Source organism: Camelus bactrianus, chromosome 8 (genome assembly GCF_048773025.1).
Source record: "Camelus bactrianus isolate YW-2024 breed Bactrian camel chromosome 8, ASM4877302v1, whole genome shotgun sequence".
NCBI lineage: Eukaryota > Metazoa > Chordata > Mammalia > Artiodactyla > Camelidae > Camelus > Camelus bactrianus.
This window is the reverse complement of record NC_133546.1, coordinates 62119723-62142500: the sequence shown is the minus strand read 5'-3', so window position 1 is coordinate 62142500 and position 22778 is coordinate 62119723. Positions and strand designations below refer to the sequence as shown.

The following is a 22778-nucleotide window of genomic DNA, read 5'->3' as shown; positions in this document are numbered from 1 at the left end:
AGACAGAAAACTGATCTGAGATAGGCAAGTTCAGTGATTATTATTCTTGTCAAATAGCAGTTACCCCTCTTCCTCCTCAGAAATCAATTAGAAAACAAAATTTTTTCATTGCAAACTTCTTACCCAGTTAAAAGTTTCCTTCACTGTCTGAATGAGCAGATACCTTAGAAGATCCAATATATACAATATGTTAACACTCTTGTTTAATTACCTCAATACTATGTTATTTGCTTATTATTAACTACACCATTTCATTTCTCAAAACCCATGCACAGTATATGAAGCCTTTGGGATGGCAGTAATGGCACTATGTATTGGTAAAGAAATCTCTTTCTGGTACAAAGGAAGCAGAGTCTACCATAGTTAAAGATTTAGTATTTCCTACCTCAAAGAAAAACTCTCCACCCTTTAACCAAATATATTATCATGACTTTTTGGGCAGCTAATGTTTAGAACACATGATTAGGAGCACATTTTGTAAAAAACAGTAGAAAATATCCTAGATTGATTTTTTAATTATTATGCAAAGCTCCAGCTATTTAAAATTACAATTATTTTCACAAGTATGGTCAATAGCAAGAAATCAATAAACATTTCCTGCAATTTTCAGTGTTTCTCTTTGACTCAGTTTTCAACTCCAACATTTAAGACTTCTTTAAAAAAGGCATGTTATGGATTTGTTTTAACAGGATGGAGCAAAACCTGTTATTCTCTAGTTAACCAATACTAATATTTATACAATTTTGACTTACATTTGATTCTTTGCAGCTTGCCTCTGAGCTTTTCTTTCTTTCCTTTTCTGATCTGGCGGCTTAGCAAAAACAATTTCAATATTTTCTCCCTCCAAGTCTTTGCCATTCATTTCTTCCATAGCCTTAAAAAATTAGGTGTTGATCAATACAAGAGGCCCTTCACAACAATTATGATTCATTTAAAGTTAAAAAATCATTTATCATTAATGTTGGAAGAATGAGACAATAGAATTTCTAAGTTTTATATAAAGATCCAGCTCTTCAACTAATATTCTTTTTGACTCAGTTTAGTAAGTTATGCAATTTGCTAAGGCCTATAAAGGTTAGCTTGAGTAGATGACATGACCTCTGAGTTTCCTTCCATTTTCTCTAACATTCTGATTCTAGGATGACTAAACATTATTAGTCTAATTAAATGCCTATAATTCCCCCAGTTACTTACCTTGACAGCACCATCTCGCTCATCAAAATGAATGAAAGCATAATCTTTTAATTTCTTCACTCGTTCCAGTTTCCCAAACTGACTAAATGCCTTTTCTAAAATCTCTTCTGTTACAGTATTGGCAAGGTTGCGTACAAATAGCACTTTGACCTGAAAGTTAAGAAAAAAAAAAACTCCCTGTATATTTCCAAAGGATTCAGTTTCTAAGATGCCACCACCTCAACCCTGCAAACTTAACTTTAGTCATAATTTGTTAGAAGAATATCATAAATATAAAATGTAAGCTAAATCTTCAACTTATTTGAGTAAATACCAAGGATTGTGTTGCAGGATCCAATGTGCAAAAACCTGAACAGACATCTCACCAAAGATATAGAGATGATGAGTAAGCATACGGAGAGATAAATGCTCAATACTGTATGTCACTAGGGAATCGCAAATTAAAACAGTGAGATACAAACCTATTAGAATGACCGGCCAAAATCCAAAACACTAACGCCATTGAATGCTGTTAAGAATATGGAACAACATATTCACTGCATTAGAATGCAGAAATGGTACAGTTTGGCAGCTTCTTACAAAACCAAATGTACTTTTATACCATATGATCCAACAGTCACACTCTTTGATATTTACCTAAATGAGGTGAAAATAGGTCCATATAAAAACCTGCATATAGACGCTTATAGCACCTTTATTCCACTTGCCAAAACTCAGAAGCAACCAAACTGTCCTTCAGTAGGTGAACAGATAAATCATAGTACATCCAGACAATGGACTACCATTTAGCACTAAAAATGAAACGAGCCGTCAAGCCGTGAAAAAACATGGAGGAACCTTAAATGTAAAAGAAGGTAATTTTAAATGGCCACATACTATATGATTCCAACTACGTGACATTTGGTAAAAGATAAAACTATGGAGACAGTAAACAAGATCAATACTGGCCAGGGAAGAAGGAACAGGCAATCACGGACGATTCTTAAAGAAGTGAAAATACTCTGTATGATACTATAATGGTGGATACACAGCATACCTTTGTCAAATCCATAGGATGTGTAACACTAAGAGTGAATCCTAATGGAAACTATGAACTCTGAGTTACAATAATGTGTCAATTTAGATTCAGTAATGATGACAAATGTACCACTATGGTAAGGATGTTGGTAGTGGAGGAGGCTACGCATGTGTGTGGGCAGCATGTGTATGGAAAATTGCTGCACTTGCTGCTCAAAAAACAAAGTATGCTATGCTAGGTAGTTTTTATTAAATTAGTCATTTTTTTGCAATCAAAATAGAGGTAAGTATTTCCTAACAATGTGAATACCATGCCACCTGAAACAGCTGTTGAGTTTATTTAACATAGGTGGTCAAAACTAATTAAGATCTCCTTTTGAAACCTTAAAGAGGGGAGAGAGTTTTCAAAATATCAGTAAGATAAATTCTTTAAATTCTGAAAGCTCCTCAAAGTACAACTAACAAAATTTAACCTTCTGGCTAAGAAACATTATCGCTCCCTCCTAAGATACCCGAAGTAGCATCCAATTTCTTAATCTAAAGTGTTAACCAATGAGAGCTTAAGGGCCAGAGGAAAAAACAATCCTAAGTATCTTCTGTCCTCAAGACCATTTATCCTTTAATATTCACAGTTATGACATTTCACACTTCTCTCCTCCTTAAGTCAACTAGTTGTATTTGCTAGCCTATCACCATTAAGGGGGATTCTTAAACAAGACAAAGGGCAGATTAACTTAACTGCAAACTACACTAGTGGTAAGTGTTGACTCAAGAGATGTTTATTCTCATAGATGTCTCAACTGACTGCTGAAGCAGGATACCTAATAATAGCTAAACCCTGTAACTGCAGCAGCTCTGCTGAGGCCAGTACAGTTCACTATTTTTAGGAGTAGAACTTTTAACACAAAAACCATGTAATCTAATGGCGCCATTCTCAAAAATTCAGAGACTGCTCTTCAAATCTACACAAAAATGAAAATGAATCATCTCCATAGCATGCAGGCTAACTACTTCAACATGAGAGTATGATGGCTACACAATTATGGCTGAGTGTCCATATAAACTTCTACATTCACTCTCCATGCACATGGTATTTATTTCTAGTGTGGCCTTAACACAACACTCCTCTCTCTTACAAAAACATGGTTTAAAAAAGCACACATTTTATAAGCCACCCCCTCCCCAATCACCAAACCTGCTCCTTCTCCCACCACCACCACCACCTCAAAAGAATTTTAACTCAACTGTCATTACCTTTGCCATAACCTCAGGATCGGGATCTTCAATTGGATCAGCCCATTCAACAGTTCCAACATTTCCCCAGACCTTGACTTTACCACTCATTAACCTACGCCTTGCCTGGGCAGCTGTTTTGTGATCTTCATATTCAAGGAAGCAAAAGCCTCTGTTTTTTTTCTTGTCGTCTGGTTGGTGGTATAAAATGACGTCTGTAAGACCCTCTGAAAGTAAGCAACCATTCCAGGGAAATTAGGTAAAATAATCAAGAACAAGCAGATCAAAAGATTTATTTTTCTAATATAATACTTGAATACCAAAATGAAAAATAATCCCTTATCTTTATAGGAGAGTCTCAAAAAGTACCACTCCAGATAATTTACCTAATCCACGCTTTCCAAGTGTTCCCAAAGCAAAAATCTCCATGAAAAAAAATGTATTCTTTTAAATTAGACCTGAGGACTATTCTGTTTCCATGTCATAGATGACAGAGGGGCATGAAATCTTTGCACAGCTGTTTCAGGAAAATGACAGTTATAAGTCAATCATAGTTAGAAATTCTTCACCCCATGCAAGTAAAACCTAATTTTTTTAATGGTACTTTTCTGGACTCAGATATCAATATATTCATTTCAAATGAAATAGAATATATTAGTATTGTGTAAGAATTTCAAATGTTCCTAGAACTGATAATGGGCTGATTATTTGCTAAATATGGTAGGCAGACAAAAATTTTTTCTAGTCAAAGTCTGTCACTTGTAAACTTAAAAAAATGCTTTACAATTCAAAGAAGTCATACCATACATTAATCTCTGCTTATAGCAACAGTATTTATTCCTATAATTTGGAAAATCAAATCATCACATATTAAACATTTTTACTAAGATTATCAACTATCATCTCAAAATGCATAAAAATACACAAATACAATCTTCCAAAGCATGGGAAGCACAACAATCATTCCGCAGACTGAGTTCAGATCACAGCTGCATTCCTTACTAAATAACATTCAGCAAGTTATTCCCCAAAACCTTCTGTGCCTGTTTCTCTATTTGAAAAATGGAGTTACCGATCTCATACGGCTATAGTGAGAATATGAACATGTAGTGAGTCAATAAATGCAGTGCTTTGGCACGTAGAAGTATGCATTACCTTCAGTATTAAAAGTTGCATCTCCTTCCAAATAAATTCAACTTACCTGTTACTTTGCTAAATTCTTCAAGAATCTGTTCCTTGGTTTTACTCTTAGGAATAGAGCCCACAAAAAGCCTGTTGTTGGCAACTGAGATGCAGACACCAATGTGTTTTCCAGAACGAATTTCATGATTATTATACTGAAAGGGGGAAAAGTGCACCATGTTTTAAAAATACTTAAAATATCCTAGTACAGGTGCTTATTATAGAAAGATATGCAAATTCCATACACAAAAGCAAAATCTTTTAACAAATGAAAATTTCAACACTTAAAAGTTTATCAAATACTTTTAACCCTTTAAAAAAATATAAGATAGATTTGAAGATTATACTAACAAAACACACTAAAGTTTATGAAATAATACAAAAAACTGTCAAGGAAATTAAGGAAATTGAAATTTAGGAAACTTGAAAAAATTAAGAATCAAGTCTGTAAGCAGCTTAGATTCCAAATTACTGATTCCACGATACCTTAATTTCTACTTAAAGTCACCCTGCCAACCGCTTATTCTTATGCAAGGGAAACTGATTCAAATACAAGTAAGCTTTCTGCCTTTCTGTTAGTCAGCACCTAAATCTTATTTTTTTTCCATCTCCCCTAACCACCTGTAAAAAGTTGCAGTAAGGAATTTTCAGCTACAAATACTTACGTCTAAAAAGGAGAATCTTTTTACTCTGAATCTGACCCTACTTTTTACCCCCATTTCACTGACAAGTAAATTATGGTAAAAGTATAAAAGCAACTATAAAACTACAGTAAAAAGTAAACTTAACCATCAAGTAACCATATTCCATAAAAGGGAAAGATATCATAAAGGCAAAACTCAGAAAGTTCCTCTCCCCATTATTCCCATTCTTGCGTAACAGGTATACTGGGTATAAGAGAAGAAAACACACGTAAGTCAGAAAATTGATGCCTCCCTGCTCCTTTCTCCAACTCTAGATACTCAAAATTAAACATGAAGTTCAAACATCCTTCCTCCAGATCAGAACAGTTTTGTACTTTTTACCCCACTAACTCAGTTCATAGTTATGCAAGTCTCTGGTCATCATGATCCCAGGATTATCTCTACTCTTTACACTTCTGCCAGAGACTTTTTAAAAATCACAAATCTGCCTACTGAAAAAAAATCTCTCAATGACTCTCCACCAGCAAAACAAAGTTCAAATCCTTAGACATCATTAAGTCCTTCCCAAAATTCCTACTACTTCCCCACCTTTCTCCACAATACTATAATCTTAGCTATTTACATCAATTCTCAGTTTTGTATTGCTAAGCCTCTGAATATAACATTTTCCCTGAAACTTCTACCATCCAAACTCCTCTGCCTAACTGTAGATTTGAGCTCAACCATCAAATACTCTACAATCCCTAAATCCTATAAAGCTCAACAAAAGTATCCTTTTATGTTAACACAGATCAGTAGTTCTCAACAGGAGTGATTTTGCCCCCAGGTCCCCACCTGCCCAGGGACATCTGACAATGCCTAGACACATTTTTGTCTGTCAACTGTAAATACGGCTTGCTTCTGATATATAGTGGGTAGGCAGAGGCCAGAGATGTTATTAAACATCCTACAATTCACAGAATAGCCTAGCATAATAAAGAATTATCTGGTCTAAAATATTAATAGTGCTGCAGTTGAGAAATCCTGCCCTAGACTTTGTTTTCTCATAGCACTTATACTCCATTTAGGCCAAAAACCTCTTAAAAGTAGAAATATGCGGGTTACCTGCAAATAGAAGAGCTACAGTTGAATCCATCACAGAATGGGATTATGGACAAGTAGACTGCAATACCCTATTACACAAATAAGTTAACCTAACGACACAATAAATTGCTTTAAGACATGTACATTCCCTAGATTTTTTTAACCATTTAAAAAAACTGAAGTACAGTTAATTTACAATGTGTTAGTTTCAGGTGTACAGTAAAGTGACTCAGTTATACATACATATATCTATCTACTCTTTTTCAGATTCTTTTCCATTATAGGTTAAGATGTTAAATATAGTTCCCTGTGCTGTACAATAGGTCCTTGGTTTTTTAATCTATTTTATATATAATAAATAGTGTGTATATGTTAATCCCAAACTCCTAATTTGCCCCTCCCTCACTCCCACTCTTCCCTTTGGTAATCATAGTTGTTTTTTAATGTCTGTGAGTCTATTTCTGCTTTGTAAAGTCATTTGTATCATTTTTATAGATTCCATAAGTGATGTCATATGAGTTTTGTCTGACTTCACTTAATATGGTAATTTCTAGGTCCATCCATGTTGCTACAAATGGCATTATTTCATTTTTATGGCTGAGTAGTATTCCATTGTGTGTATGTTTGTGTGTGTATACACTATGTATGTGTGTATATATATATATACACACACACATCACAACTTCTTTAACCATCCGTCAATGGACATTTAGGCTGCTTCCATGTCTTGGCTATGGTTAAATAGCGCTGCTATGAATATTGAGGTGGATGCATCTTTTCAAACTGAAATTTTCTTTGGATATATGCACAGGAGTGGTACTGTTGGATCATATGGTAATTCTATTTTTAGTTTAAGGAAACTCCATATTGTTCTCCATAACATTCCCTAGATTTTTATATTTAAGCATCAAGTAGCCAGCCTTATTGACAAATCAATGGCTTTCAATTTGTTCATCTTGTCTGTAACTCCAGGAGTTGCCAGAAACAATTAAAATTAGAAAAAGAATGGAAGGAAATACAAAGTTTTTAAAGGGAGAAACAGGAGTTATTCTGATGACAGAATTTAGTATCATTTTCCCTTTTTTTATTTTCCAAATGTTCTAACAATAGGGACTATTTACTATAACAAAATAACTAAGTTTTCAATAAAAACTTGTAAGAAAAATTATAATTCTTGATTATATAACTTCCATCCATATTAACAATGCTAGAAGGCAAGGGTATAGCTGTGAAAGAGTACACGCTTAGCATGCATGAAGTCCTGGATTCAATCCTCAGCACCTCCAATTAAACAAATCAACCAACCAACCAACCTAATTACCTCCCCCCAAATCAAAAATAAATGAATGAATAAAAATAAACATTAACAACAATGTTGCTGCAAAATAGTAATGATTGTTTCCATTACTACTTACAAAAGAAAAGTTTCTTCCCTTCTAACCTATCATCACTGGCCCTATGGTTAATCAAGGCAGGGTAGGCAGAAGGTGTATGACTGTGGTCTCTGAACAATATAAAGACGTGAGTATTTCGTAGGATTTATAAGATAAACTACAACTCTTTGGCCACATTTTTTTCAATTAAAAAAAAACTGAAACGATTATAGCTAACTTGTAAACTAGCTCTCCAATGAAAAGAAGTTACTAAAGGAGACGCTCTGGGCATACTGTCCAAATAAAGCAAAAGTGCTTAGAAATAAACATTTCTTGAAGCAAAGCCCCTACAGATTAAGCTTGCAATTTTATATGTATATTTGAGTTACTTAGCTTTTCTCACTCTAGCATTTTTAGAACCAAACTATCCCCTAAATTCAAAAACAAACTCTGCATCCCAGCAGGTAATAGTGACTTACTTAGATAGTAGAAGGACATTATAAAAACTGTTCTTATACTTAATAGAGATTCTTATTTAATGCTGATAAACCCTTACTCTCAAGGGTTAGTAATCAGGACGATATGATGGTATCAAAATAAAAAAAGGTGCATGATCATTTCCAAATTCTAGGAAGGTAGGCACTGAAGTTACCAAGTTTTAGAAATCTAGCTTTCAGATCCAGTAGCATAATGAGGTAATAAAATAAAGATGAACTTTGAACATTATTTCAGAACACCAAAACAGGAGTTGTACAGCCTGGAACATTCCTGTCATCTTGGCTCAAAATATCAAGTCACTCTTTCCTTCCGGCATAGCCAATCAAGTCACCAAATCCCCAGAAATTTAGGAATCTCACATTTGGAATCTGATCCAGAAGTGGTTGCCTAGTCCTAACTCTCATTATAGCAGCAAAGCCACTACCTTCCAAGCCTGTCCACTCCAAGTCTTCTTTACACTGAGCCAAAACTCACTTCCCTAAAAATTCTACAATAAATTTATTTCCTCCTCTAAATGACAGTACTTCAATGCTCCTCTTTGTTTGGCTAATAATTCTTTCCCTGAAACTGGCAAACTAAAGAGCCTCCAAGAGTGTCACCAAATAGTGACATCCATAACACAATACTGGAGATGCAGACTGAGACTAAATAAGCTGGAGACTAACCTTACACTTCTAGACACCATGACTCTATAACATGTAGTCCATGATTAGCTTGGCTTATTTGGTAATCACACCACACTGCTGACACACTACAGCTTACTTGTGAGATCAGTTGTGTATAGGACTTGACTTTCATCCCGACTCTATTCCATCGTGCTACGCTGCCGTCTCAGGCTATCAAAATCTTTTCAGAACCTTATATGTCATTCATGGCGTTTATTACTACATGCAGATTCAAATCACCAAACATTTCAAGCAGTCCAACTGTGCCCTCATTTAAATCATTGATTATAAAAATGAAATAGAACCTACAGCACATTTACATCGTGCCATCCACACCAAGGCTCAAAACTTTAATGGCACCATACTACCTAACCCAGCAGTTGTGACTACTGCCTTCTGGAATTGACTTTACACAAGTTTTCTCTCTTTCTACAAAACACTGGTTCAACTAGGTTCACCTATTTCCCTCACTGCCCTGCTCAAACCTCTTTAACACAAAGCCTTCTCTAAAAAACACAACCCAAAGCAAGCTATCCCTTCATTCTTCTTTTACCCTGTGAACCACCTGCTTCCACTTTAATTATACTTAGCCTCTCATACCCTAAGAACTCCCAAGAACTGGATGAAACTGCCTTGTATGCACATAGTAAAAGTTTTCTTGTTAAACACACTAAACATCTGCTAATTGCTACTAATTCTATGGACCTATCTTGTCAGCTGCATTCATCAAAATGGTTGTATACTACTGTATACAATCACTTTGGTGAATAAACCCCATCAGTGGCTATTAAAATCATAACTCTTAATTAAAGGGCAAAGAGATCAGTGTTCCAATCTTCACCACAAAGGCATTTTCAGCAGGACACTTCTATTGTATAGGACCATCATGGGCACTGCAAAGCCAGTGGACCTGGGCTCCAGTTTCAGCAGTACACCACACAAATACATATACACGCTTGCCTGCTCTTCCCCCTGGACTTTGTGACAACGTCAAACACTACATATACTTCCAAATATCCCCAAGAGGGTTAGAGTAAAAGCATCACCCCACACCATTAATCTATGTTAATCTCTATGATTAAAGGTAGCACAAAATAATTGCCAATGGAAGCTAAAAAACCTTTAAATAGCAAAATAGCCCATAGCTAATATGGGAATGTTATAAATTCTTGTGTCATAAATAATGGATTAGTTGGCACTAGTCAGCTGGCCACATTATTTATCCAGTACATACTCCACAGTGGCACTGTTCTAAATGTTGGGGATACAAGGAAAAAGAACACATTTTCTAATGGGGAGAAAGAAGCAAATAATTTTACAAAGCCAAGAAATAATTTTAAGTATATCTAAGCATTCTTTTTAACTGTTCAGGACACCATCATGGGGCAACTAGCCGTTCAAAGTCAGGAAAGGCCTTCTAAGAAGGCCTGATTGGTTAAGAAGGCAGCAGCCATAACTGGGAGAAGTGGTACAAGAGAAGGCAGTTGAGATGGAAATGGTCGTAGCTTTTGTGGAAGACAAAAAAGGCAAAGTATGGATGGAAGGGTAATAAAGAAGAGTAGGAAGAGAAGTAAGCAGAGTAAGAGCCTTGCATGGAAGCTATTATTAGAGTTTTTAGTATGGGAATGTTGTGATCTAATCTATGCTGCCAAATGGTTAAGACTGTAAAGGGGCAACAGAAACCAGTGAGAATAGCTAGAAAGATTTCTCAAATGGTACCTTAGGCTAGGGTGGTAGCAGAAAGATGGTACAAATTGGTTAGATGCCAAAAATATTTGGCAGTAGAGACAGGACTTACATCCTGAACTCCTTTTAACACTACCTGAACACTACAGTTTAAAGAATCAGACTACTTCGCAACATTACAATTTTATCCAGCAGTGTAAGTTATGACTAGTTAACAACAGGTACACACTAAACATACCTGGTATCAACCTAAGGCTATATATGGCCTTGGACAAGCCACCCAGACAACTGACTCTTCTGCAGAAGGAAGACATTTATTTCACTTACCTTGAAAATGAGTTGAGGACACTTAAAGGTAATAATGTAGCACCTAGCACAGCTCCTGTGCCTTAACAAGCACTCAAGTGGTTGCTATTACTCATCTTTTCACCAACTTAGATCTTGCTTCCCTAGCTAATCATCATCATTTAGGGACGAATTTTTCTTTTTCTACCAAACCACAAGGCAGATGTTAGCTGAAAATAGGGTCATTTAAGAAGTTTGCAGTTACTTCTAACTTCATGCCTCTTCTTCAAACGGTCAACACCAATCCATTTTTACAATTCAGATGCAAACTTTAAATCCACAAGTTTTAATGCGGGGGCATCATTGTCGAATTATATCAAAAACTAACGCCGAATACATAAACCACCTCTATCCTCAAGACACTCAAAGTACAGGAAAACAAAGAGATGGTGCCTCAACCTTGTCTCATCTATAAATAATGCAAAAGAGGCATTTTCTCAACATTTGATTATCCACAACTAGAATGACAGTTCAACTACCTTATATAAAAATTTACCTTGGATAGAGTTGTAATTCAAGTAGACTCGTGACATGACACAAGTAGGGATAGTTTTCAAACTATGCTCCCTTAAGGAATACATTTAGGAAGGGTACTCATTCCCAGGAATCAATACAAGGTAACAAAAAAAACTATCCAAATCAACTTAAGTTTTTATTTCTCTAAATGTTTCATGTCCTCAGAAGTCTAGTCCTTTCCTTTACTGTTACAAGGCAAATCTCCCAATTATATTATCACCGTAATCCTACCTACAGTCAAGTATCCTTTTAAAAAGAGCAACAACACGTCCAATTCATCCCATTGCTAAAAATATCTTTAAAAACGCACCAAAGCACAAACCCTTCTATTCACCAGTAAAAAATAATTTTCCCCCAGATATGGATTCAAATCATAAACCCAGAAAATAATGTAAAAAAGGTTTAGGACGAGAATTAGTTCCTAGACCAATCAAAATAGTTATCTGACTATCTGGAAACTTCTGCATTATAGTTGAAAAACTTAACAATATTGCTAAGACTATACTCTAAGCCTATAGCAATGCAATTTTGGACCACATTATCTGTTAAGCCAAGGCAACTGCCTAAACTGAAACATATTTCCTGTGCATTTATTGACACCCAAAATTGTCAAGTTACAATCATCTTCCTCTGATGATGTATCGTTACCATAAGGATTCTGAAAATCACCTAGAATTAAGTTCTATTGAGGACCTACCATAAATAATGTCTTCTGGTAGCAAGAATTAAGTAACCTACAAATGCTGGTTTAAGGATTATTTTAAAAAACATTAATAAATACACAAATCATTACTTGTAACACTAAGTAGTCACACCTATTAAACAGAACTAAAGCTGTATGTAATACCTCGTAAATAAAATTGGGTCTGACATCACTAAATTCTGTACTAGCTTTCTGTGGTAAGATAGCTCATTGGCTTCTCAATCATTCTACATTTCCACATTAAAACTCCCTGCTACTTTATTACTATCTGGTAAAATGTTTTCTTTTATAGATTCAACTGGATGATTTCTACAATCTTCCAGAACTCTTAAAAGCCCTTGATTTTACCTGAACTGCTTAAACTAAAATCTTGACAGCTCAAAAGTTATTAGTGAATAGAGAGCTATATATTCCTTTCTGAAATAGGAAGCATTCTTTGAAGGAGGAAAAAATCAGCAATGATTTAAAAATACTCAAACTCCTGAATTCTTTTTTTAAAGACACCTTTTTCTTCCAACTTTTCTAATGTTAACCTTCACAATATTCAATTTCACACACCAACAGAGATCCAAGCAACATAGAAAAGTGAAACTAAGTGTATTTGTTTTTTCTCCTTAAGGTTTACCTTAAAATATCTGATGGTGAGGGAAAGCAAAATAAAGTTCAGGAGAAATCAATCTGAGGATTTCACGTTTCCTTAGAATTAATCATAAAACATGTAAGTCAGATAAGGCAAAAATTAACAAACATTTGCCATAGTGAACCATTTACAGAAGTTCCACCCAAGCTGCACTTTTTGGTACACTTCTTGGATGGAAATTAACTTATATGGCCATCTTCAACTGCAAAATGTAGAAACTACCTGAGTCACAAGATTTAATAAAAATTTGAAGGAGAATTATATAAGCCATAATTTGAAACAGTAAAATTCTTTAAGTTGGAAAAGTAACCATGTCCTCACCTGACATCTAGTACTAAAGTCAAATACTGCCACTCTACCACGAAATCCTTTATTTAACTAACTAGAAAGTTATCACAATGTCGTCATGAAACATTTCTGAAAAGGGGATAGCCAGATATGGCCAAAAATTATGGGAGCCCTTCCTATCAGTTACTTTCTTAAATCTTTTAACATTACTAAATTAAGGGGGAAAAAAAGCCATTAAGCCAAATGTTTCAAAGAACCAGTAAGTAGAATTTCACCACACTACCTTATAGATCCTGAGTCCAATCAACTACACATGCAAAAAAAATACTGCTACAATGTGTACAGAGAATATGAAAGTGTCTAACCAGCACTTCAAAAAATAGTTAACACAACGAAACCCTGGCTTTAATTAAAGATAGTGAGTGTGAAGACTGGGGGGAAAAAAAAACAAACTCACCAGTTTAACAGCCTCCTGAGCTGCTTCTTTTGTACAAAAAGTGACAAACGCATAACCTCTATTGAGACCTGTTAGTGGATCCATCATTAGACGAAGATCCCATATAGGTCCAGCTTTTTCAAACAATGGAACAAGTTCATCCTCAAACAGATCTCTTGGGATCTTCCCCACAAATATCTGTAAATTAAATATGAAGTAAAAACCATGGAGAGTTTCTTTAGGAAACTAGATACCTGTGCATTTACTACAGAGGGTACAAGTTTTTAGTTTCTTTACCTCAGTGCCAACAGAAGGCTGCTGACCTGAATAAACGGAATCTGGAGGCGGTCCCCCATACTTCCTCTGTCCAGTGGTCACATCAAGTGTGTAGCCTGTTCTTTCCAAGAGTGCCTTAAAAAGTTCAAATGACATTAGTACATTTAATTCACAAGACCACACCCATGCATTCAGCAGTTAAAAACCAATCTTGTTCAAATCTTTCCATTTATCTTGGCAACATTCCTTACTAACAGGTTTCTGTTATCTGTTTTAGAACTCCCCTTTTAATGTGTGCTTGTAATGTATAATGTGCCTTAATTTATAAACGAAAATGTCAGGATCCTGGTCAAATTATTTTCTGGTCTCTGATTAATTACCGCTTAATGAAGTGAACAACACAAAACTAATACTGATCCATCAACAACTTTCTAAGCAGGGTTTAACTATTCTGCCCTTCTAATAACAGACTTCACTTAACTAGGCTGAAATTCTCTCCTGAAGAAGTAGCTAGATAAGTCACCTCTCTCAAGTCTACCTTACCCAATAAGCTTCCCTGTACCCCACATTCCTAGGTACCTACTGCTAGAATAGCAGTTTTGCCAACCTTTACAAAAATTACACTCCTCAAACTAAGTCCAGAAACTTAAAAGGAGTTACAGGAAAAATAACCTCTTCTTCATTTGACATTCAAGCACCATGCTTCACAGGACAGTATGGATCACTCAGAAAAAAAGAGTGCCAAAATGATTTTGAAAACTTTATGGAATTGCAACAATGTAACATAACCTCTAAATACATCTCCCTAAAAGTGAACTGTTAAAATTTATACAACTCATGTTTACTCAGAGTATTAAGATTTTTCTCTACATCTCTTATTTATAAGCAAATTAGAAAGTAGTAGTCCACTGTTAGCCTAAGGAAAAAACCAGGAATTGTTTCTTCTCCACTATGTCATCTACAAAGCACAAAACTGACTTTCTAAATAATAAAACCAATCTAACAATTTTCTGATAAATTCTGAAATAAAAAGAAACTAACACCAAGCATATGACAATACTTATCAAAGTGCTGTTAACGGATTTGGGGTCACCTTAGTATTTGAAAATGAAAATGACCAGACAGATTTTAAAACATTTTTTTTACCCAAAGAACATAAAATGTTCATGAAAAAAATACTATAATTGATGAAAACTCCTGTATTCCTAAACTGTCTTTAAAAAGCCCACAAAGTACTACAAATTTTAAGTAGCCTTCTATTATGCCCAAACATAGTTGCCTAACAGTGCAACATTGGGTTAGTAACAAAAATAAACTCAAATCTATTAACTACCATATAAACCAAACCACTAAATGGCTCATCTTCCCTTTTTTCCGTATGTAATCCCTGTGCTTCTTTCATTTCAATCTTCATATGATCCAAATAATAACTTTTATGACAATCCCTAAAAAGGAAAAACTTACTCTTTCTGTAAAACATCCTACAGAAGTGTGTGTCTTCTTGCCACAATTTAAGTCACACTAAAGCTTTAAGCCACTCCCTTCCAAAGACAGAGTTGAAAGTCTCACAAACTAAACTTTCAATTAATATGAAATTTCAGTAATTCTAACTCCCAATGTAAATTTAGTAACAATTGATAAAATTACAATAGGTGACAACTATATTTCATTTCTTTGGAAAAATCAAATTTATAGTTCAAACAATTTCCAACTAGACCCGTGAAAGCCTCAAATTTGTAGATATTAACAGCTAACTCCTTATTCCAAGCTTCCCTCTTTCCATACTATTAAAACACACCTGACACCTATAACCTTCTTAGTAACTGATTTTAAGCTATAACCCTTGGCTCCAGAGCAGTGGCACACTGTATTAAGAGTACCATGTTAAAACTAGTATGATCGCCACATTTTCTATGAACTAAACTCAACACAACTAAAAAACACAAAGATCAAAACTTGGTTGAATTTGAGGCCATTATGTTCTATGTGAGGTGTGGAGAGGAATCTTCTCCCAGTCTCAATTGCCCAATTTACATTTTCACAGTAATCAATTTTATTGTTAAAAGCTGCTTTTAGAAAAGAACAAATTGGCCATAATAACCCATACTAATGGAAGGGGAAGGCAATGCTAAAATACTAAACCCACTTAATTTCGAGCTTGAGAATCCTAAGAGAAGCAATCAACTACTAAATGTATATTCTCCACCAGTATAGGGTTAAATGATTCCCTCCCACTTTGGTTCCACTGTCAGTAACCTGGATTTGCAGGTTTGTTTCCAAAAATCAACTAAAAAATATGGCAGCTATACTTCTTTAAATCTTTTATTCAGCATAACAATAGCACAGATTTAATCAACAGCAGACAGCCAGCAAGAAAAACTTCAGAATTGTTTTACAAACAAATACTTAAAGACGTGAAACTTCGAAGTATAGTAATGAGAAAAAATTAATAAATTATCTTATGGCCATTAACTCTCAACATCTCAAAAAAAAAAACAAAACAAAACCCCAAAACCACACACACACCCACTTCATGCCCAAAGAATGTTTACCAAAGCTAGAAAACAGTTTAAAAAAAACTTTAAAACTGAAGGGAGTAAAAAATAAAGTTTCATAAAACATACCTTAATTTTTGCCTCATCTGGTCCTTTGCTAGAATCTGCTACTTTGGTCCCCTGTTTTTCTCTCTGCCTATAAGTCTTCATGACTCCACATAAAAAGGCACTTTTGTTCTGTAAAAGAATTTTCCAATCATATTTAACAATAACTGTATTATCTGTATCTAATTATATAAAAGCTAAACTATCAAAACTACTCAGATTTTTTACTCTTTTTACACTGACACTAAATTAACGTTACCTGAACATGAGAGAGATCGCTGTCTTTAAACTGCTGAAGAACTGCCAATGCGCCGTCTTCATTGAATTCTTTTAAAGCTTCGATAGCTCTTTCATCTAAATCACTATGTGCAACCAGCCCTGGAAAAGAGAAAACTTAATTAGCTGTCAACTTTTAATATTTTTGGTAAGTTTTTTTTTTTAAAGAAAACTCCATGTGCCATACGGATGCCAACTAAGAACTCTTCCATTTCCCTTATCTATATAGTGAAAAACACATACCTTATCCATTCTGAACTGAATAAGGCCTCTCAACCACACTTACAATAATGAATCAACTTTATCTTGCTGTGTCTTAAGTCAGATTGTTCTGAACACTAAGTATTTCTACAGTAAACAAATAGGCTTACGAATTCTAAAATCAACCAACAAAGTACCAAGCATGACAACTGAACCTCTACTCAATTTCAAATACCACTAGAAAAAGCAACAGCCACACTGAGACTACAAGTCTACAGTTACCTATTTAACAAGAATCCTACTATAAAAATACCCCAAAAAGTCACATGGCCTGCTCCCAACATTTAGCAGCTGTTGCTACCATCATATACTTATCCATCTGGACAGCCAGCCTTTACCTCCTAACCCCTTCCTTCTTCCCTCCCTCTATACACCTTAACCTCTGGTTCACAACTATCACAACAAGGCAAAACTCCAGGTCCCACACTTATTGGAAACCACAAAAAGTTGCTATTTTAGCTCAAAGCCAGAAATCCAATAGAAAAATTTCATAATATAATTTTGCAAGTGTTAGTTCTTACCTGCAACGTAAATTTCATCTAGTTTTTCAGCAACTTTCTGTGGTAAACCAGCATCAAGCAATGTCTGAAAATTTTCTGAATGGATAACTGCAGAAGTAGTATCCATGGGCTCTTCAGTACCATTTCCATTAACATGTTCTGTAGCCATGTTTCCAGAGATCTGTTCAAACGCAATAAGCAAAATTAAACTAGGATCTTCAAAAAGGGTAGAGGACAATATAAGAGCCCCAATCTTTACTTTCTCTACCAATTTCTACACCAGCCAGCCTGCAACCTCCCTTTAAAGAGGCCTTACTTTAAAGCTACTGTCGCCTGACAAGGCAGATTGGGAGCGCGGGGCACAGAAGGACGGATCCACTACATTTTTCCTTAGCACCACCCCTGACTCACCTGCTAACACTCCCTAGGAAAAACCACATTACAAATGGAACCCAACCAGCACGAGGACGAGCCAGTGTGCCACATGCAGCTGTGCCCGTACAGAGAATGAGGTGTGTGTGGAGCAAGCAAAGCTGGGCTTTTCCCTCTCAAAGGTAAACCCCCAAAGTGCGCGCTTTTCCCGCCTGCCGCTTAAAGATCAGTAACCACAGCCAGCGAAGAACAAAGCGCTCACACAAGCCACCTTCCCACCACCCAATTTCTCCACCCTTCACCCCCGCACCCCAAAGCCCGCCCCCGACTCCGCACCCAGAGCGGCAGCCTCACCGCTGTGGCCACCAGGAGCCCATTAGAAACACGTGCTCTGCGCCTTCAAATGCCCTACAACTTCCTTCCACGGAACCCCACTGAGTTCCAGGCCAAGACGACCGTCACCGGCTCCCAACATCAACCCAAAGCGGCGGTCGGAGCCCCCAGCAAGCAGCAGCAGCACAACCTCGCCCCTCGACACCGAGGCCGCGGCGGCGCCAGGCCACAGACTCTCCCCGCCCCCAAGCGCCGCCGTCTCGGCCGTGACACATGGCTCTCTCTGCCCCGGGCGCCGGCGACCCCCGGCCGCCCGCCCTCCCCGCCAAGACGTGCGCCGCGCCGCTAGGTCCAAGCCCCCACCCCGAGCCGGTCGGGGCAGGGACTGCGGCGCGGGGGCCGGCGGTGCCACCGCCGGGCCAGGCAAGCCGGCGGCGTGAGGGCGTTCCGCGAACTGCCCAACGCCCGCCGGACCGCGAGCACCACCCAAGCCTGCCGCGCGGCTGCGGGACGGGACCGGCTCCTCTCCGCCCACTCCTGCGCCGCGGCGACAGCCACGACAGCACCAACTCCGCCGCCGCTCGCGGTCCGCGCGGGCCACGGGGCCGAGGGGGCGCCTCCTCCCCGGAGCGCCTCAGACAAAGCCCGAACGGTGGCAGCACATGGAGGAGAGGAGGAAGTGGTGGCGCGGGCCGCGGCCTACTCCCAAGCAGCCCCAGTCAACGTGCTCCTCTCTCCCTTGGAATCCATTTTCCAGAAAAGCCGGTTTCTCCCCGCACCGCCCTCCCCCAGGTCCTCCACAATGTCAAGGAGCTCCCCTCCCAGACCCGGGTCTCGGCGGTCGTTACCTCCCCGTTGGGCTGAGGCGGAGGAATCCTGTCCGAGGAGATCCGGTTGCGGGCAACGCGTGCTCGCTGCTCCCTGTGTCCGGCGCGAGTGGAGCTGTTGTAAAATGGCGGCCGAAGCTCACGCCGCTGGCAGCAAACCCGATCCAGTTCCACTCGCCTCCGAGCGCGCTCCCGGTGCGCGCGCGCGCCTCCGCGTGACCCCCCCTTCCCTTCCCTCCCCTCCCCTCCCTCGCGCGTCCGCTTCTCTCACTCACTCCTCAGCCCCTGCCCTCCTTCAGCTCCTCCTTCTCCTTCTCCCACCACCACCAGCCTCCGTCCGCCTTCTTCTCTAGGCCTTTCTTCTTCCCCTCCCTGCTCCTTTCCCCCACCACTCCCACTCCCGTCCGCGGCCGCTCAGGCACGAGTGGCCGCCCTTCCCTGGCTCGCTCGCTCGCTCCCTCCCTCGTTCGCTCGCTCTCTCGGCCCCGTCCCACAGTCCCTGCCGAGTCTGCTCCTCTCTTTCTCTCTCCCGCGCTGACGTGACGACGTAGCCTACGCCTCGGGACGCGCGCCCGCGGGCTCCGCCCCCATGCCCCGCCACCTCCCTTGCTCCTCTCCACCCGGAGGGGCGCGAGACCCCGCCCTTCCGCTCCGGCGGCGGCGGAGGGGCCGAGAGTGAATGAAAGGCCCGCCCCTTCCCCTCCCGACACTCCCCCTCCCGCTCCCCTCCGGGTGGGGCGGGGCGGGCCGGCTCAGCGTGTCCCACTCGTTCTTTGTCAGGAGACTGGCATCTCCCCACCCCGCCCCACCCCACCCCCACCGCAGCACCACGCGCACTCCACCCCCACCGAGCTCCCGCTCGCCCCACCTCCCGCCCCGTCCTGGGCCGGCAAGGGACGGGGCGGGGGGCGCGGGATGCGACTGCAGCTCCCCGGAGGGTACCCACCGGTCCGTGCGCGCCCGGCCCCCCCCCCCCGGCGCCCCGGCCGCGTAGCCGTTCCAGGCGGTGTCCACGCTGCCGCCGCCCCGCGCTCTCCCCGCTCGGGAAGCTGCAGGCGCACGTGTCCCCCGGGGCGGGGAGAGGCAGACAATGGGGCGGCGGGGGAGGGGAGCGACGGGGAGACCCGCGGATCTTTGGTTAGCCTGGCCGGCGTGACCCGAGTGCTGGAGTCGCTCCGGGGTTACTGGGTTCCCCTGCTGGACAGTGGGACCTTCCGGGGCCCCGCGCCCGCGTGGCTTCTCTTCCACGGGAACCTCGGGCGGAAGGAGGGGCGCCCAAGTCTCGGACGTGGAAAACCCGGCTGCTTTTGAACGGGAACCGGCTGGCTCCAGTGGAGCGAGGAACGGCTCCCGCCTGGGGATGAGACGAAAGCCAGATTTGGAAGCGAAACCGCCGGTGGTGAAGAGTTGTGCAATACTCCGTCTCAGTCCCTGGCCTTTTAAGCAGTTGAGGGCTTCCTCATTGCACAGTTTGAGAAACTTGAAGCAGCACAAAGCTGCGTGGTTAGGATAACTGTGAGGAGCGTATCTGTGTTTCTTTTCAAAAATCTTAGTAATTAAATCTTAACTGAAGTGACATTTCTTTTGTAAACGTATACTAGGTGCAAGAAATACGGGACAAATGTATTTGAATTTCAGACGCGATATGGATACTAATTTTATTCCATGCAGCTGTAGTGAAAAAGGTATAGTGTCCTTTCAATTAAAAAACAAGTTTATTTTTAAGAGCTCACTGATTTCCTAAAGTCTCTATGCTATGTCATCAAATAAGTGGTTAAAGTAAAAGGTAGATGAATACTTTTCAAAGTGCATAAGCACATAAAAAGCCAGGTTATTTTCATAGGTACCTGGATCAAGATACGAAGTTTTTGAAATGTTTTGACCAAAGGACTATCAAGCTAATCTGTTTAGCAAGGATCTGAGCTCTCCGTTACCTAAAATTCCTTACTGTCATACACGGACCTGCTACTGAATTTAGCAATTTTAGCAAGGGGGATTTTCGTTCATAATTTAAATGTAGATAATGTTATAAATGAAAAGAAATAACCAAAATGTTTAATCCAAAAGTATAATAAAACAAGGCAATCCTATAGATTAAAGAATTAAAATAAGAGGTCTGAAGCATCCAACACTTTTTATTTAGACCTTCCTGGGAATCAACTTTTCTTTAAAAAAAAGAAGAAGAAGAAAAAGAAGTAAGTGCCTCTACCTAGGCAATGTCATCAACCCAGATAACCAGACTTCCCAAAGTAAAATCTCTAGTTCTTTGACCTCTAATTCCTTTCTCTAACCACCCCTACACCTATGTGTGGGCTTTAGGCACTCCAAATCAGCATTTCAAAAAACTGAGCACAAGATCTTCCCCCTAATCTTCCATCTCCAGAGTTCCCATCGCAATGAACTTTACCCACGGGCATCCATTAGCTGAAAACCAGTCACTCAGGACATTAACTTCTCCTTTGATGCCATGGCAATTAATCAAGTCCTGTCAATTTTGTCTTCCTAATGTATCTCCACCTCTCTTTATGTTGCAACCTGGGGATAAGTCACCATCCTTTACCACCTGTACTAGTAATACAGCATCCTGATACGACCACCCTTGAGCTTTCCTAATCCATTCAAAGCCGGCATGTGTGTGTGTGTCTTTTAATTGCAAATAAGACCCAATGGATCATCTACTTTAAACCCTTCATTAGCTTCCCATTACACTTAAAACCAAGTCCTTAACTAGATAACAAAACCCTCCGTGATCTATCCTACATGTCTCCCCAGCCACATCTCAGTCATTCTCCCAGCTTCAGCTGGCCTTTCCTCAAGTCTGGCATTTCTCAGGATTGCCTGAGGACCTAGACAGAAACCTAGACAGAGATGCCCTGAGCAGGCCTGAGAAAAAAGCTGTCAGCCATACTCTCCATTTGACTTCTTTTTGAGCGAAACAATAGTATAATTTTCCTCCTAACCTGCAGAACTTATTATTCCAGGCTTGATGCCAAGAATTAGTACTATTACTGAAACATGGTGAATCCTTAGTAATATTTAAAAATAAAAAAGATCCAAAAGAACTGAACTAGTAGATAGAATGATTCAATTGGTATGGTAGATGCATTGGGCTGGATTGAAATGTATGTATATGACAGATCGAGCATAAGAAAGTGCTCAATAAATGTGTCCTTACTTCTCTGAATCCTCTTAAGTACCTACCACAGGATTTCATGCTTAGTAAATATTTACTGTATAAAACCAAAGGATGATAGGCGGAGACCCAAACAACCTTGATTCTAACCCCAGATCTGCTAGTAATGGGCAGTGTGAGCTTGGATAAATCATTTCACCTCTCAGGATGTCTATTTCCTCATCTATAAAAGAAGGGCATTGAAACAGATTATTTTTAAAGATTTCTTCTAGCTTGAACATTTTACAATATATTTTTTTAAAAAGTTCTCAAAGTCCCTCCCTGGGTTCTTATTGCTTAAAAATATCCAAATACCCTATTTGCCACTTAAGATCTTTCCCATTTGAATCCCAGCTTCCCTTTATAGCAAAGTAACCTGCTATTCCCCTTATAAGAACCCTTGCTCCAAACAATAATAACAGCGAAAACAACCAAGATGGATGATATCTGATCTGGGATATCATCCCCACTGTGGATGTGGAGAAAATGACACTCATGTTCACTGTTAGTGAGAGGATCAATTGATACAACTTTTTTTACAAAATAATTAGGCTATCGTGCTTACTGAAGTATTGTTTGTAACATATAAATATGTGTGTGTTGATTGTAAAAATATGTATAAGCTAAACATCCAGTAATAAGGGACTGGTTGAACAAA

General features: G+C 39.2%; 1 protein-coding gene across 4 annotated transcripts in view; it reads right to left on the bottom strand.

Annotated features, from left to right (window-relative positions):
* SYNCRIP (synaptotagmin binding cytoplasmic RNA interacting protein) overlaps nt 1–19422 on the bottom strand; it is a 28747-nt gene extending 9325 nt beyond the window's left edge. For 2 of the 4 annotated variants that reach the window (XM_045508634.2, XM_045508635.2), the window contains exons 1-10: nt 18970–19128; nt 17438–17597; nt 16639–16757; nt 16404–16511; nt 13801–13914; nt 13525–13701; nt 4646–4781; nt 3466–3671; nt 1195–1344; nt 753–874 (exon numbers count right to left, since the gene is read on the bottom strand). In XM_045508634.2, the coding sequence (XP_045364590.1) occupies nt 753–874; nt 1195–1344; nt 3466–3671; nt 4646–4781; nt 13525–13701; nt 13801–13914; nt 16404–16511; nt 16639–16757; nt 17438–17585 (1280 nt within the window). In that variant the 5' untranslated portion in view covers nt 17586–17597; nt 18970–19128. Of the gene's footprint in view, nt 1–752; nt 875–1194; nt 1345–3465; nt 3672–4645; nt 4782–13524; nt 13702–13800; nt 13915–16403; nt 16512–16638; nt 16758–17437; nt 17598–18969 lie in introns of all 4 variants that reach the window. The other 2 variants (XM_010972873.3, XM_045508636.2) reach the window with 2 other exon arrangements.
* Nucleotides 19423–22778: the final 3356 nt, after the last annotated feature.